The 15130-nt window shown below is 62.6% G+C and overlaps 1 protein-coding gene across 1 annotated transcript in view; it reads left to right on the top strand.

Moving 5' to 3' along the window:
• Positions 1-5091: 5091 nt before the first annotated feature.
• Positions 5092-15130, top strand: part of TMEM132D (transmembrane protein 132D) — a 51433-nt gene continuing 41394 nt past the window's right edge. The window contains exons 1-3 of the mRNA XM_059677095.1: positions 5092-5128; positions 6491-7364; positions 11665-11811. Coding sequence (XP_059533078.1) covers positions 5092-5128; positions 6491-7364; positions 11665-11811 — 1058 coding nt within the window. The remainder of the gene's footprint in view (positions 5129-6490; positions 7365-11664; positions 11812-15130) is intronic.

Genomic DNA, 15130 nt, shown 5'->3' with positions numbered 1-15130 from the left:
CCCCCAGCTCGCCCCCCAGCTCGCCCCCCAGCTCCCCCCCAGCTCGCCCCCCAGCTCGCCCCCCAGGTCCCCCCCCAGCTCACCCCCCAGCTCCCCCCCAGCTCCCCCCCAGCTCGCCCCCCAGCTCGCCCCCCAGCTCGCCCCCAGCTCCCCCCCAGCTCGCCCCCCAGCTCGCCCCCAGCTCCCCCGCAGCTCGCCCCCAGCTCCCCCCCAGCTCGCCCCCAGCTCGCCCCCCAGCTCCCCCCCAGCTCGCCCCCCAGCTCCCCCCCAGCTCGCCCCCCAGCTCCCCCCCAGCTCCCCCCCAGCTCGCCCCCCAGCTCCCCCCCCAGCTCCCCCCCAGCTCGCCCCCCAGCTCCCCCCCCAGCTCGCCCCCCAGCTCCCCCCCCAGCTCGCCCCCAGCTCGCCCCCCAGCTCCCCCCCAGCTCGCCCCCCAGCTCCCCCCCCAGCTCCCCCCCAGCTCCCCCCCAGCTCCCCCCCCAGCTCCCCCCAGCTCGCCCCCCAGCTCGCCCCCCAGCTCCCCCCCAGCTCCCCCCCAGCTCGCCCCCCAGCTCCCCCCCCAGCTCCCCCCCAGCTCGCCCCCCAGCTCCCCCCCCAGCTCGCCCCCCAGCTCGCCCCCCAGCTCGCCCCCCAGCTCCCCCCAGCTCGCCCCCCAGCTCCCCCCCCAGCTCCCCCCCCAGCTCGCCCCCCAGCTCGCCCCCCAGCTCCCCCCCAGCTCCCCCCCAGCTCGCCCCCCAGCTCGCCCCCCAGCTCCCCCCCCAGCTCGCCCCCCAGCTCGCCCCCCAGCTCGCCCCCCAGCTCCCCCCAGCTCGCCCCCCAGCTCCCCCCCCAGCTCCCCCCCCAGCTCGCCCCCCAGCTCGCCCCCCAGCTCCCCCCCAGCTCCCCCCCAGCTCGCCCCCCAGCTCCCCCCCAGCTCGCCCCCCAGCTCGCCCCCCAGCTCCCCCCCAGCTCGCCCCCAGCTCCCCCCAGCTCCCCCCCAGCTCGCCCCCCAGCTCGCCCCCCAGCTCCCCCCCAGCTCCCCCCCAGCTCGCCCCCCAGCTCCCCCCCAGCTCGCCCCCCAGCTCCCCCCCAGCTCCCCCCCAGCTCGCCCCCCAGCTCCCCCCCCAGCTCCCCCCCAGCTCGCCCCCCAGCTCCCCCCCCAGCTCGCCCCCCAGCTCGCCCCCCAGCTCGCCCCCCCAGCTCCCCCCCCAGCTCCCCCCCAGCTCGCCCCCCAGCTCCCCCCCCAGCTCCCCCCCCAGCTCGCCCCCCAGCTCGCCCCCCAGCTCCCCCCCAGCTCCCCCCCAGCTCGCCCCCCAGCTCCCCCCCAGCTCCCCCCCAGCTCGCCCCACAGCTCGCCCCCCAGCTCGCCCCCCAGCTCGCCCCGCGCCTGATCGTCGGGTTCATAAATAGCCCCGCGCACGCGGCCCTGGTGCGAAAGGAAACGTCCGCTCGCCTTCCCTTCTGCGGGAACTGATGGCTTTTATTGTGTCGTTCCAGGACTCGCGGCATTTCATGCGATCGGCGATGGGCCGTCCGTCTTTTTTCAATTAACTTGTCTGTCTACCTTTATTTTATTTTATTTTTTCAGGAAAAGAAAGCATTTCGAACGATTCGAAGTTGTTTAAGTAAAGGTGCCTCCTGATTGGCGGGAGCCCGGGCTCGGTCTGGAGCTTTTACCGGCGTCTGTGATTGAGGGGCCGTGCCCAGGGCCCGTGCGCCGCCGCCTCCCCGTTAACCACTCGGGTTCCGCCGGGGGACGGGGTCCTGCTGCTTTCTTTCCGGATCTAGTAACGCGGAGCTGCTGGCCCTGAAGGGCCTGGACGTTTGGAGGGGACCGTCCGGCTCTTGCCTCTTGCGACGTTTTCAATATTCAGCCTCTTGGGCACTCGCTGAAGGGTCCCGGGTTCGATTCCGGTCAAGGGCACGCACCTGGGTGGCAGGTTCCCGGGCCCGGGCCCTGGGCGGGGCGCGTGCAGGAGGCAGCCAATCAGTGTGTCTCTCTCCCATCGATGTTTCCCTCTGTCCCTCTCTCCCTCCCACTCCCCCTAAAAACCGATGGAAGACCATCCCCGAGTGAAGATTAACCAAAAAGAAAGAAAGAAAAAAAGTCTTACAGGGGCAGGTCCAGTGTGAGTTAAAATACTCCCCCCCCCCAGTTTGCATCGCCCCAGCCCCTTCAATACAGCCCCTCCCCCCGGCCGCTGCTCCCGTGGGGCACAGAGCATCTGCCCGCATCTGCCCGCCGCACCTGGGCGCCCTTCACCGAAGGACTGAACACCGTGCTCTCTCTGCTCCCGGCAACCGGGGCTTACGTGCCTGTGAACACACACACACAAAACAGCGCGTCTGCATCGAGAGAGAAAATGGAACATTCTTTGTTCAGCACCACAAAGCGCCCGCCTGCCCGCCCCCACACCTGGCAGCTCCCGCCCTCCTTCCCGGCTTTCAAATCTGATGGCATCTTCCCGTCTCCAGTCCCCCCGCCCCCGCCCGGGGCCAGGGCTTGTCGGCTTTGTTCCCCTCAGTCTCCTAATTCCCCCTCCCGGCCCCCCCAGTTCTGCGCCTGGCTCCTGAGGAGCCACCCCTCGCCCCCACAGGACGGGACTGGTTTTAAAAGCAAGTGAAATCAGCCCTGGCTGGTGTCACCCAATGGTTAGAGCATGGGCGTGCCCTGAAGGGTCTCGGGTTCGATTCGAGGTCAAGGGTATGTTCCCGGGTTGCAGGCTCCAGCCCAGGCCCCCGACTCGGTGCCTGTGGGAGGCAACCAATCGGCGTGTCTCTCCCCAGCGATGAAGGGCCGGCCCCTGGAGTCGGCGAGGCCAGCGCTGACCTGAGTGATGGCCACGCCGGCCGCCGCTCGGATAGGAACGGACGCCGTCACCAGGAAGGAGGAGCCGGCACCTTCAGGCGACACCTTCTGTCCTCATTCGACTCCCCAGGGCCTGGTGAAGGCGCCGGATGTGTAATCTATCACTCAGGCCCCTCTCCTCCCCCTCCCGGCCTCCACTCTCCCTGAAGCAAGGGACGAAGTATCGTTTGGTGACGATTAACCAAACAAGTAAAAAGTAAGTGAGGGCGACGGCACGTCTCGCCGAGTTACTGAAGACGGGCGGCGCGAGGCCCGATTTCCGGTGTGAACGTGAAAAACACCCCAAACCTGTGAGGAATTTCTGTGAGTTTATTTGAGCCAAACTGCCGACAATTGCTGTGAAGCAGAATCTCCAAGGACTGGGATAATGCTCCGGAGAACGCTTGTTTTTTGTTTGTTTTTTACCTTGTTTTATGCATCACAGTCAAAAGAGGAGATGTAAGTGGGTCACATGGACCCATCGGCGATAGATGAGGGAGGCGGGAGAAAGCACAGCGGGGGGGGGGGGGGTGTGAGGGGGGGGCCTCTGGGATTGGATGAAAAGTAAAATGATAGACACCTGCTTCTTCCACTCAGGAGGGCGCAGGATGGTGAACAGTCAACAGTGAGCTCAGTGACAAGGAGGGGATGTGTGGTTTCTGGGGAGCAGAGCGGTGCCTGGGCGGTGAGGGGTCCGGGGGGGGTGGGGGGGGTGAGGGGGGGAAGGAGAATGACTGTCACATTCAAACGATATGTTATCGTAGAGCAGCGGTTCTCAACCTGTGGGTCGTGACCCCTTTGGGGGTCGAACGACCCTTTCACAGGGGTCGCCTAAGACCATCGGAAAACACATCTATAATTACGTATTGTTTTTGTGATTCATCACTGTGCTTCAATTATGTTCAATGTGTCACAATGAAATTGGGGGTCCCCACAACACGAGGAGCTGTATGACTGGGTCGCGGCGTCAGGGAGGTTGAGAACCGCTGTCGTGGACGCAAAGAGGCAGTGGGCTCAGTTAAGGCAAAGCTGGGCCTTTGTCGGGGAAGGTACCGGCCTAGGACGTGACACCCGCCATAAACGGCTTCTCAAGGAAAAGCCGTTCATCTCAGACCGTCCCTTGTGGTGACTTAGGTCTGAGTTTGCAAGGCCGCCCGGCAGGCCTCCCCCGAGCTTGTCCGGTCAGCGTGTGGCCTCTGCCCTCTCTGATTTCAGTGGAGGCAGAGTTACCGTTTATCCTGCCTCTCGAGTGTTTCCACACTTGGCTACAATGTGTCGGGCTTTCCCTTGGCTGTAACCTCCGGCCCCTTAAGTATAAGGCGGCGTATGGAATGGGGGGTGTATGTTGTTGCAATCACGTAGACACTGCTTCCTCGAACCGCTCTCTCCTCTCTCCGCCCCCCGCCCCCCGCCCCCCGCCCCCTCCCCCCTCCCCCTCCCCCCTCCGGCTCCTCTCCATTTCCCTCGTCTTTTCTCCTGCAAAGGAGTCCGCTCCCTCGAAGCCTTTGGTGGGAGGTGTCTGCTCCAAAGGCAGACAATACAGACAATAGTTATTTTAATTCCATTTATTCCTCAGCCAGGACTAATGTGGCCACTTAGGATTAGCATGGAGATCTCTGATTTCATTGATCCCCCTGGCCCCTGGGTGGAATGTTATAGCTGAGACCTTTTAAGTAAGATTTTTTTTTTAAATGAATACAGGAGTCATTTAATCTTCTTAGCTTGTTCCGTAATAGCCAATCAATACAGTGCATTATTGGCTGTAGAAATGCCGCAGACGTTGTCCCCTGATGGGCGGCCCTCGGAGGTTATCGGGGGTGATGGGTTGTTTTCTTAAAATGTCACTTTCTAAATGAAATATGTTTTTATTGATGTCAGAGAGGAAGAGAGGGAGAGAGAGAGAGAGAGAGAGAGAGAAACATCCATGATGAGAGGGAATCATGGATCGGCTGCCTCCTGCATGCCCCCCGCACTGGGGATCGAGCCCGCAACCCGGGCCTGTGCTCTGACCGGGAATTGAACCCTGGCCTCCTGGTTCATAGGCTGACGCTCAACCACGGAGCCACGCCGGCCTGAGCCGCAGTGATTGTTTTAAAATCTCTACTTTGTGAACAACCTTACAGCCTAGAGATGAGCCAATGCCTGCAGAGGAAGCATGTGAGGTAAACCAGGCATAAGGGCTGGGTGGGGACTGCGGCCAAGGAGTGAGTCCCCGCCCCCGCCCCTCCCCCCCACCCCAAGGGTACAGCTCGGTGGCCGGTCGCAATATGGCGATGGGCTCGCAGATGTCTCACATCTTGCAACGTGTGGAAGAAAAGCCCAGAGTCCAGCTTTTCGTGTGAAATCTGTTTGATAAATATTGGCATGAAGACCTAATTAGGATTTTAAATAATGGCACGCAGAGTGGACGGAGTGAAACAGGCTTTGGAGCCAGAATTGGCTCACGGGCCTTCGGTTGGCAACAGCTGCCGTGGGCAGTAGGAGGGCTTTTGAAAATAGAAGCGGCAGAAAGGCCCACGGGGTGACACTCTGCCACCATCTCCCTGGGCGTCCCAGGACCCGAGTTTGGGGGATGGGGGTTCCTCTTGGAAGTCCCTCTTCGTAACCACAGGTGCCCTTTTGCTGGGCGAAGGCCATCTTGGTATTTAATAAGTAGAATGAAATTATCTATATCTATCTATCTATCTATCTATCTATCTATCTATCTATCTATCTATTTTATTGATTTCAGAAAGGAAGGGAGAGGGAAAGATAGAAACATCCATGATGAGAGAGAATCATGGATTGGCTGCCTCCTCCATGCCCCACACTGGGGATCGAGCCCGCTACCCGGGCCTGTGCCCTGACGGGGAATTAAACTGTGACCTCCCGGCTCCTAAGTCGACACTGAACCACGGAGCCACGCCGGCCGGGCATGGTCACGTCTATCACTGACCGCTGGGGCTACGTGTTTTCTCTTCCTGTGCTTTAAACTGCCCCCCACGTCTTAAATGCACGAACAGTGAACCCGAAACCCCGGCTCCCACCCTCGACCCCAAGAAGAGCAGAACCTGGCCCGTGTGCTGCAGGGCCCATAAGTCATAAACCCCCTTTCCATCCCAGTTCCCCATGGTTACCGCGGAGGGCTTCTTGCAGTCACAATGGAAGCCATCGAGGTTGGCCCAGGTGTCCCTGGTTCCGCAGGGGGAGAGGGTGGGGGAAGCTCACCTGCCCGGGTGAGCACCCGGGTGGTTCTAGCCGATGCATCGCCATCCAGAGGCTGAGCCTGCAGAGAGCAGTGATGCGTGGCCCTAAGACATTAGACGTGACAGCGTTAGACATGACAGCGTTACAACGTCTCTACAGCATGGCATTGCCACGGGCGATGTTACAACATCGCAACTTTGTAACAACATCGCAACTTTGTAACAATAGTGCAAACTTTGTAACAACATTGCAGCTTTGTAACAACGTTGCAACTTTGTAACAACATTGCAAACTTTGCAACAACAGTGCAACTTTGTAACAACGTGCGACTTTCGGAAGTCAGAACATTACTACAGGACCACATACCATGCCTGGGGGATGGTGGCCCACAGCCGGTTTCGGGGAACAGCGTGGGGGGCGGAGGTCTGGGGTACAGCGTGAGACGCGGCTGCCCCCTCTAATGCCCTGCGTTCCCCGCAGTGACCGAGGGCCGCGGCCTCCTGGACAGCGCCCCGCGCTTCTCCCTGCTGCCCACCTACCTGCCCGTGAGCTTCCGCGTGGACGCCGACGCCGCCTTCTTCCTGCGGGAGGCCAACCAGGACGTGATGCGTAACGCCAGCCTGCAGGCCCGCGTGGAGTCCTTCCTGGTCCTGCGCGCCCGGCGGCCGCCCGTGCTCCGCGCCCGCTACGGGCCCTTCTCCGCGCAGCAGGCGGTGCCCCGAGACCTGCTGCTGCCCGCCGGCCCCCCGGGCCCTCCGGGCGCGCCCCCGCTGGGCTGGAAGCTGCGGGCCCACATCCTGCAGGACAAGATCGACCCGGGCCGGCCGGTCGCGCAGGTCCTGTTCCACGTGCTGGGCCGGGACTGGGCCGAGCCGGGCCCCGCGGAGCCGCTGCCCTGCCTGCGGGTGTTCGCCTTCCGGGAGACGCGCGAGGTCCGGGCCGGCTGCCGGCCGCGGGGCGCGCTGGGGCTGTGCGTGGCCGAGCTGCGGCTGCCGCCCGCCTGGTTCAGCGCCCCCGCCGTGGTGGCCGGGAGGCGGCGGCCCGCGGGCCCGGCCGAGGGGAGCCCCGTGGAGCTGTACTACACGGTGCACCCCGGGGACCTGCGCCCCGGGGACGGCGGCGACTGCGTCCGGGCGGAGCCGGGGGCCGGGGGCGGGGACGAGGCGGGGCCGCCCCTGCGGAGGATCGGCAGCGTGCTCCTCAGCCCCACGCCCCGCCCGCCGCCGCTGCGGGAGCTGCGCTTGGATGACCGCGTGGCCGTCCACTACCCGCCCCGCAGGGCGCGGCCGGGCGACCTGCTCACCTTCCCCGTCTCCGTCTCCAGCAACTGCACGTGGGACCGGTTCACCCTGAGGTGAGTGCGCTGGGGGGAGCAAGGGGGGGCAGGTGGCTTCTGAGGCGCCCCCGCCAAGGGGGTTGGGGGAGCTGTGTGCACGGGCTCCCCGTTTTCCCTGCAAAGTCAGGCCGTTTGATCTGAGCGGGTGTCCCTTTGTCGGTGGAGGTGTCTGACCCACCCATGGTCTAGGCCCGTGGTCGGCAAACCTCGGCTCGCGAGCCACAGGCGGCTCTTTGGTTCCTTGAGTGTGGCTCTTCCACAAAATTCCGACTTCTGCGCTCGGGCCACGAAGTTTCAATCGCACTGTACGTGCGCGCCCCCACGTGGTATTTTGTGGAAGAGCCACACTGAAGGGGCCAAAGAGCCGCATGTGGCTCGCCAGCCGCAGTTTGCCGACCACGGGTCTAGGCTGTCACGGAGCAGCCGGGGCACCCACGTGAGGCCTTTTGTGTAGCTGGGGGGGGGGTGCCCTGGGCAAGTGTCAGGCACCCCCAGGCTAACGTGGCCCAGCCGGGCCCCTTGACAGTTGGAGTTAAATCGCTGGCAGGTGGCCCTGGCTGGTGTTGCTCAGTGGATAGAGCATCGGCCTGCGGGCCCAAGGGTCCTGGGTTCGATTGCGGTCAAGGGCACCCACCTGGGTTGCAGGTTCCTCCTCGGCCGGGGCCCTGGTTGGGGCGAGTGCAGGAGGCAACCAGTCGCTGTGCCTCTCTCACATCGACATTTCTCTCTGTCTCTCCCTTCCTCTCCCTAAAAACCCATGGAAAAATATCCTCAGGTGAGGATTAACAACAGAATATCGAATAAAAAATTAAAAAATAAGTAAGTGGCAGGCGGGTGGGCCTGGCCTGGGGCGGATGGCGTCCGTCCAGCCTGAGAGCCGGGAGGGGGGGTAAGGGGGTAGGGGGAGGGGGGGAGGGGGGATAGGGGGGAGGGGGACAGCCGCCTGTTTGTCTCTGGAAGCAGCACTGGGCGTTCACGAGAGAAAAGAGCAAAGCGTGTGAGGAGCCTGCAGCCGCCGCGTGGGTCCGCCTGAGCGCCAGCCAGACGCGGGGCGGGATCCACCTGAGCGCCAGCCAGACGCGGGGCGGGATCCGCCTGAGCGCCAGCCAGACGCGGGGCGGGAAGGCGAGCGTGTCCTTTAGGGAGAAGCGTGGGTGCGATCCTCTCTGGATCGTAGAAGGCGGGAGACGCGCCGCCTCGGCTCATTAGGTTCCGCTGAACGGTTCGCCCGTGGCGCCCGGCCGAGTTGGATGGGCCGCCATCTGGCACGGGCGTTGGGGTCACGGAGCAGGTCCTGACGGGGCCCCAGGGGCCGCGGGGTGACATCTGTGTCCTGACCCCGGGAAGTGGGACCCGACATGGTTTCCACGTGGGTTTAAAAGCTCACCCAGGCCCGGCCGGCCCGGCTGGCGTGGCTCAGCGGTTGAGCGTCGACCTATAACCAGGAGGTCACGGTTCGGTTCCTGGTCACGTCTCTTGAGAACTCGGGATTGTCCTGGTTTCAGAATACCCCCAGGGGGTGGACCCATAATGTCTGCGTATCGGGGAACACTGTGGGGTGGATACAGGGCCGGGCCGAGCTGTGGGGAGGGCTCCTCTCGGGCTGCCCCCCCCCCCCCATGGCTGCGAGAAGGTGCAGTGCAATTTCCTAAACTCTCCCAGCGCCTCGCGGCCTGGCTCCTGGCGGCGCAGACCCAGCACTGGGCAGGGCCGGCCCGGCGTGTTTGGGGGGGATGGTCGGGCTTCTGTGGAGAGTAGACGGGAAGGGGCCGGAGTAGGGCCGTGGCGGGAGCAGAGCTGTGACAGTAACGGTCCAGACGGGGCAGGCGCGGTCCCCGGCAGCCGGAGCGGGGGCAGGTGCCCGGTGCTGGGGGCGGCCGAAGGCTGAGGGCTCCTTGGTGAGTTGGAAAGAATGAACTTGAAGTGAAAGGCGACCCCAGCCATTGGGCGGAAGAGCAGGTTTGGGGACAAAAGGGGAAGTCGGTTTGGATGGGCGAGAGGGACTGGGAGCGGGTGGCCTTGCGCTCTTTCTGGGCGGGAATGGAATACAGCTCATTCCGGACGCCTTTCTAGAGGGAAGCCAGGTGGTTTTTTTCTAATATATTTTTATTGATTTCAGAGAGGAAGGGAGCGCGAGAAACATCAATGACGAGAGAGAATCATGGATCGGCTGCCTCCTACATGCCCTCCCCCCACTGGAGATCGAGCCCACACCCCGGGCCTGTGCCCTGACCGGGAATTGAACCCGGGGACCCTTCAGTCCGTGGGCCGGCGCTCTACCCACTGAGCCACACCGGCCAGGGCGAGGCCAGGTTTTTATATCCGATGCGTCCCTCTCCCCTGAGGGCCGTGCACTCAGGTGTAATTTAGCAACATCCCTGATGGCTTAAATGAGGGAGAGAAGCAGGACTGAAACTCCGCCGGCGTCAGAGAAAGGGTTGTGCGGTCTCCTCGCCACCTGCCGGCGGAGCCCGCTGAGCCAGTGCCCGCGGCCTCATGCTCACACACCCGCCCCGGGAGCTGGCGGCGGGACATGGAGAGAACGCAGCTCAGCGAGTGGGATCACGGTGATGCCTTGCTTTTCACCAAGTTAATTGGGTTTAAATGAAGGCAATTTGGCTGAAGTTAAAAAAATCAAATAAATGAGCGGGGGAGGGGGAGTCACCCGAGACAGACGGCGCCCGGGGAACGGGGCACTTCGGGAAAAGAGCCGGGCGCGGCGGACGGGCTGCGGGCGCCGGTGTGTAATTAGGCCACACGGCCCCACTGGCAGGGACAGCCCCGCGCAGACATCGAGTCTCCGGGGGCCCCGCTTGCAACGCAAGACACTTGTTGCTTGTAGGTGCCGTGTTCACAGGTGCATGTTGGCCGGCCGGCGTGGCTCAGCGCTTGAGCGTCGACCTAGGAACCAGGAGGTCAGGGTTCGATTCCCGGTCAGGGCACAGGCCTGGGTTGCGGGTTCGATCCCCAGTAGGGGGCCTGCAGGAGGCAGCCGGTCCATGGTTCTCTCTCATCGTTGATGTTTCTATCTCTCTCGCCCTCTCCCTTCCTCTCTGAAAATAAAAATTAAAAATATTTAAAAAATTAAAAAATATAATTGCACGTAGAGACTTCTGGGCCCAGGGAAAGCTAAATTCGAATTGTGTGCGTGTCTTTGCTGCAGACAAGTGTGGCGGAGTGATCGATAAGGACTGTCGGACACAGAAATAGGCTGCACGGGGTAGGATTCTGAGACAGGCATAGAGCGGGTCTGCAAGCTAACAGCGAAAAATAAATGAATAAGTGAATGAATATTCACTCCGCGTCTGGAGAAGAAGAGGTTGTCTGAATTTTTTAAGGACGCATCGCGGAGGGTGGCAAGCCCGCCCTGGTATTTAGATTCCGGCCAAACTCTTAGAAGCGCGATATAACAGTTTAATTTTAAAATGTCAATAGTTACAGTGAGCCGGAAACTCCACCTTTGCCGCTCGGGAAGGAGGGAGGGAAGGTTTTAAATGTCAACTTTAAAATGCCCCGGGGACGCAGACTCCGCGACAATCACTCCCCAGCGCCGCCAGCGCAGAAACCTCCGGAGATGGCGCCTTGCGAGCCCTGTGGTCCAACGGGGCCGCCTGTGTCCGCGGCGTCAGGCCCAGGAGCCGGGTTCGCGTGAGTGTATCTCATCGGCGATACATTGTAGCGGTTCCGTCCGGGGCCTTTGCAGCGTCCGGTGCCCCCTAAACCCAGAGGGTTCGCGCCCCGAGTCACATGGCGGCCGCGGGATTAACCCCAACACACGCTCGGCCCCTCACGGGCTAAAGCAGCACACATCGATGGGTTGCCTCCTGCGCAAGCCGAGACCAGGGCCTGGACCGGGGAGGAGCCTGCAACCCCGGCATGTGCCCTGGACCAGGATCGAACCCGGGGCCCTGCGGTCTGCAGGCCGATGCTCTATCCACGGAGCCACACGGCTAGGGCTGCACTTGCACATGTTTAAGTCATTTCCCCTTTTCTATTTGGTCTTAACAGTCCGGGCTTTCCAGGTGTTAATGTGTTTTTAAAAAACAAACAAACACGCAAGCCCTCCCGCTAGCGCACGCCTGCGCTTCTGCACCCGTGGCACTTGCTCGGGTCACGTGCTGTCCTAGTTCCTCCGTGAAAAGTAGGAAAAGCCGGGGGACGGGGCAGATGCGCTGGGAGGCGGTTACATTGTATCAAACAGGTTACATTGTATCAAACAGGTTACATTGTATCACCTGCCGGGCAACAATGTTTCCCCGGAACCAGCGGCCACCCGGCTCCCAGCGGGCTCAGCCGAACCTCCCGTCTCCCTCCGCAGGGCCAAGGTGAAGAGGGGCGTGCGCATCGCCGCGGTCAGAGCCAGCAGCCCGGCCGTCTGGGAGGTCCAGGCGAGCGTGGACCGGGCCGGAAAGGCGGCCCCCGCCGTCATCGTCTGCCGCCGGAAGTCCCCCGGCCCAGCACCCGGGTGAGTCCTCCTCACTGTGCTCGAAGTGGCTTCCCCGCCCCAGGTCCACGTGGGTCCTCGGTGGGTGTCACCGTCTTGGGGACGCTGCCAGGTAAGACGGAGGGACGGTGGGCGGAGCCTCCTCACCGCTGGGACCCGCCTAAGCCCAGGAGGTCAGTGGGAGACCGGGCTCCCGGGAAGGAGGGGGGCTGGATTTCTGTGGTTGGTGTTCTGCCTGCGTTGGCTCAGTGTTTCTGAAAACCCCCCTCGTGAACGTGGGTCCGTGTGGAGCTGGGAGGGGCGACCGTGGGAGGCAGACGGCAGGCGGTGGCCCCTGAGGTCGGGCTGGTGGCTCGGCAGAGACCGGGGTGTGGAGCTCATACTGTGAACGGGACCCGGAGTGTGGGGGCCAGCGTGGCTCAGAGGAACCAGGAGGTCAGGGTTCGATTCCCGGTCAAGGGCACAGGCCCGGGTTGTGGGCTCCATCCCCAGTAGGGGGCGTGCAGGAGGCAGCCGGTCCAGGATTCTCTCATCACTGATGTTTCTCTCTCTCCCTCTCCCTTCCTCTCTGAAATCAGTACAAATGTATTTTTTTAAAAAGATGCTCTCGTGGGTTGTAACGCGTGACGTTGCGTCTGAACGGCTCTCCCCGCAGAGGGAAGGGCCGCATATGAGGTTCAGGAAGCCTAACGCTTCCTTCTCGCTGGCCGCCACCGTCTCGCCTCCCGCCGGGAGGTAACGAGAGGGAACCCCATCTTCTGTAAATCGGCGCCACGGGGCCTGCGAAGACCAGACGGGCCGGCTGCGGACAGACACGCGCTTTGCCGTGACCCAGCGCGGCCCCCGTCTGTGAACAGCCTCAGGAGGATGAACGTGACGGCCCGCGTCCCCTGTGGCGTGTGCAGTCCCCCCCCCACCAGCCACGGCTGCCGAGATCAGGAAGGAGACTTCATTACCCGAGTCTCAGCCGCAGGCTCCCGGCGCGGGGAGGAGCGCATCGGCCGCTGGGAGCCGGGAGCCGGGAGCCGGGAGCCGGGCTTTCCTCATTGTGTTTAGACGTATGATCTGTCAGAAGCACTTTCTCTCGGGCGCATTTTAATAACTTCCGCATTAGGGACGCCGCAGAGCGAGGCACTGTCTCCAATACGTTTCCCTTCATCGGATTGGCCACAAAAAGGATGCAAATAATAAAGTGTTTTCCTGGGAATGAGGGGCTGCAGGGACCTCTGGTTCCCTGGGGTGTGGGGGTGGGGGGGGCTGGGAGCCGCTCACTCCCCGTGGAGCTGTGTCCGTAGACACCTGGCCGACGTGTCACACACGTGCCTGCACGTGACCCTGAGGTCCCAGGTCTGGGGGCATCGCCTCTGGTAAAGGCTTCACCCCAGATGTGGAGAGTGAGCAAGCGTGTTTGTCGCTGCATTTTTATTAGTTTATAAATATGTTTTATTGATGTCAGAGAGGAAGGGAGAGGGAGAGAGAAACATCCACGATGAGAGAGAACCATGGATCGGCTGCCTCCTGCACACCCCCACGCTGGGGATCAAGCCCGCAACCCGGGCCTGTGCCCCAACCGGGAACTGAACCGTGACCTCCTGGTTCCGAGGCCGATGCTCAACCCCTGAGCCCCGCCGGCCGGGCCATCGCTGCCCCTTTAAATAGGCGGCCGTTGAAAGCAGCCTAGGTGTCCGTCCAGCGGCGGGTGGATTCTGAAAGGCGGTGCGTCATGGGGTAGAACCGGTGCAATCGCGAGGGGGGGCCCGGCTCGGTTATGACGTGGGGCAGCGTGGGGAGGATCTGAAAACGTCACGCTGAGGGGGCGGGAGGCTCGAGTGCCAACCTGTGCGACGGCAACACGCCACCTGCACAACGCGGGCCGGAGGGGCCGGACGCAGGGAACGCGGCGGGGAGACCCGCTGGGCCCTGTGGGGGGAATGCCCAGTCCCCGTGGGTGTCGATGGGTGAGACGGGGCAGCTGCCCGAAAACCCACACGTGAGACGCTGCGGGGGTTGGGGGGGCGGTGTGGGGTGTGCGGAGGGGGTGCAGGCATCGAAGGGGCCGGGCCTGGCACCCCCAGGAGCCCGTGTGTTGTCCCCGCTGCTCGCGGTCCTGCCTCCGTTAGAAACGCAGACGGAGCTGGGAGGCCGCGGCAGCTCAGCGACGGGAGTTATGAGCCCAATTCCAGAGGAAATCACCCCTCGGGCGGACCGTTTACCGCGTCCTGCCGCCCCTGCAGGCCCGTCACCAGGCAGCGGGAGCGTGGGCCTCGCCTTGATTTACCCGGCGCCGCTCCGCTTCTATTGCCGCCGTATATTTGGTGCTTAGGGCCTCGTCTCCCGGCGGGCACCGTGTTAGAATGAAACGATGCCGCAGCCGCTCTCCGCGGGCGGGCGGGCGGGGAGTTACTGCCACGCGGCTCACTGCGGGGAGTCCTCGCTTCTGAGTGGCTCCCCGAGCGCCAAAGCCGCCTCCGCGCTGAGCGCCGGGCTGTCCTGCTGCAGCTGCGGACGCGGCACAAGCCACAGCCTAACAGCCACGTCTGTGCTGTGATGTCACCGAGTCGCAGGGAGAGATAAAGCGCGTCCTTCGTCGCAGTGACCGAGAGTGTCCGCGGGAGCAGAGCCACCCGTGGGACACACGGCATCGCACGTAGAGAACCGAGGCTGCCGCGTGTCTCACGGGAATTTCTGGACTCACAACTCCAGTGACTGTGTGTGCGTGTGAGCAGGCAGGCATGTGTGCACGTGTGTGTGCACATGAGTGTGTTCATGTGCGTGCGCCATGCAGGCACGTGCTCACCTGTGTCCACGTGTCACAAGTGTATGCATGTGTGCACATCTGTGTAGGTGGGTGTGCACACGTGTATACATGTGCACATGTGTGCACATACATGTGCACATGTGTGCACATACATGTGCAGCCCTAGTGACCTCTGCAAACGGGAAACAATGTAAAAGCCCTGCAGGGAAAAGATGTCCGCATCTATGTATCCATTCTATAGCTTTATCTCTGTCGCTATATCCATCTTCACATCATAGTAGGTCTGTGTTCACATGTACACAGGTAAGCATGACACACGCGTGTGAGGAAAACTCTGGAAGTCCCTGTATTCGCTGAGAGGCATTAGCTTTTGCGATCCCATGTGGTTGGGAAGGTGCTTATCGTGAAAAAGGTGGCGTCACCCAGAGCTCTCACCAGGTCCCGACCCCATGGGCACCCTGATCTCAGATGTCCATCCAGCCTCCAGACCCCGAGAGATAAATGTCTGTTATTTATAAGCCACCAGGTCAGCGTCACTTGGTTACAAGCTAAGATACAAAGTTGCAAACGGCAAGCTAAGAT

The sequence above is a fragment of the Myotis daubentonii genome, chromosome 19 (genome assembly GCF_963259705.1).
Source record: "Myotis daubentonii chromosome 19, mMyoDau2.1, whole genome shotgun sequence".
In the NCBI taxonomy this organism is placed as follows: Eukaryota; Metazoa; Chordata; class Mammalia; order Chiroptera; family Vespertilionidae; genus Myotis; species Myotis daubentonii.
This window is presented reverse-complemented; position numbering and strand designations above follow the sequence as displayed.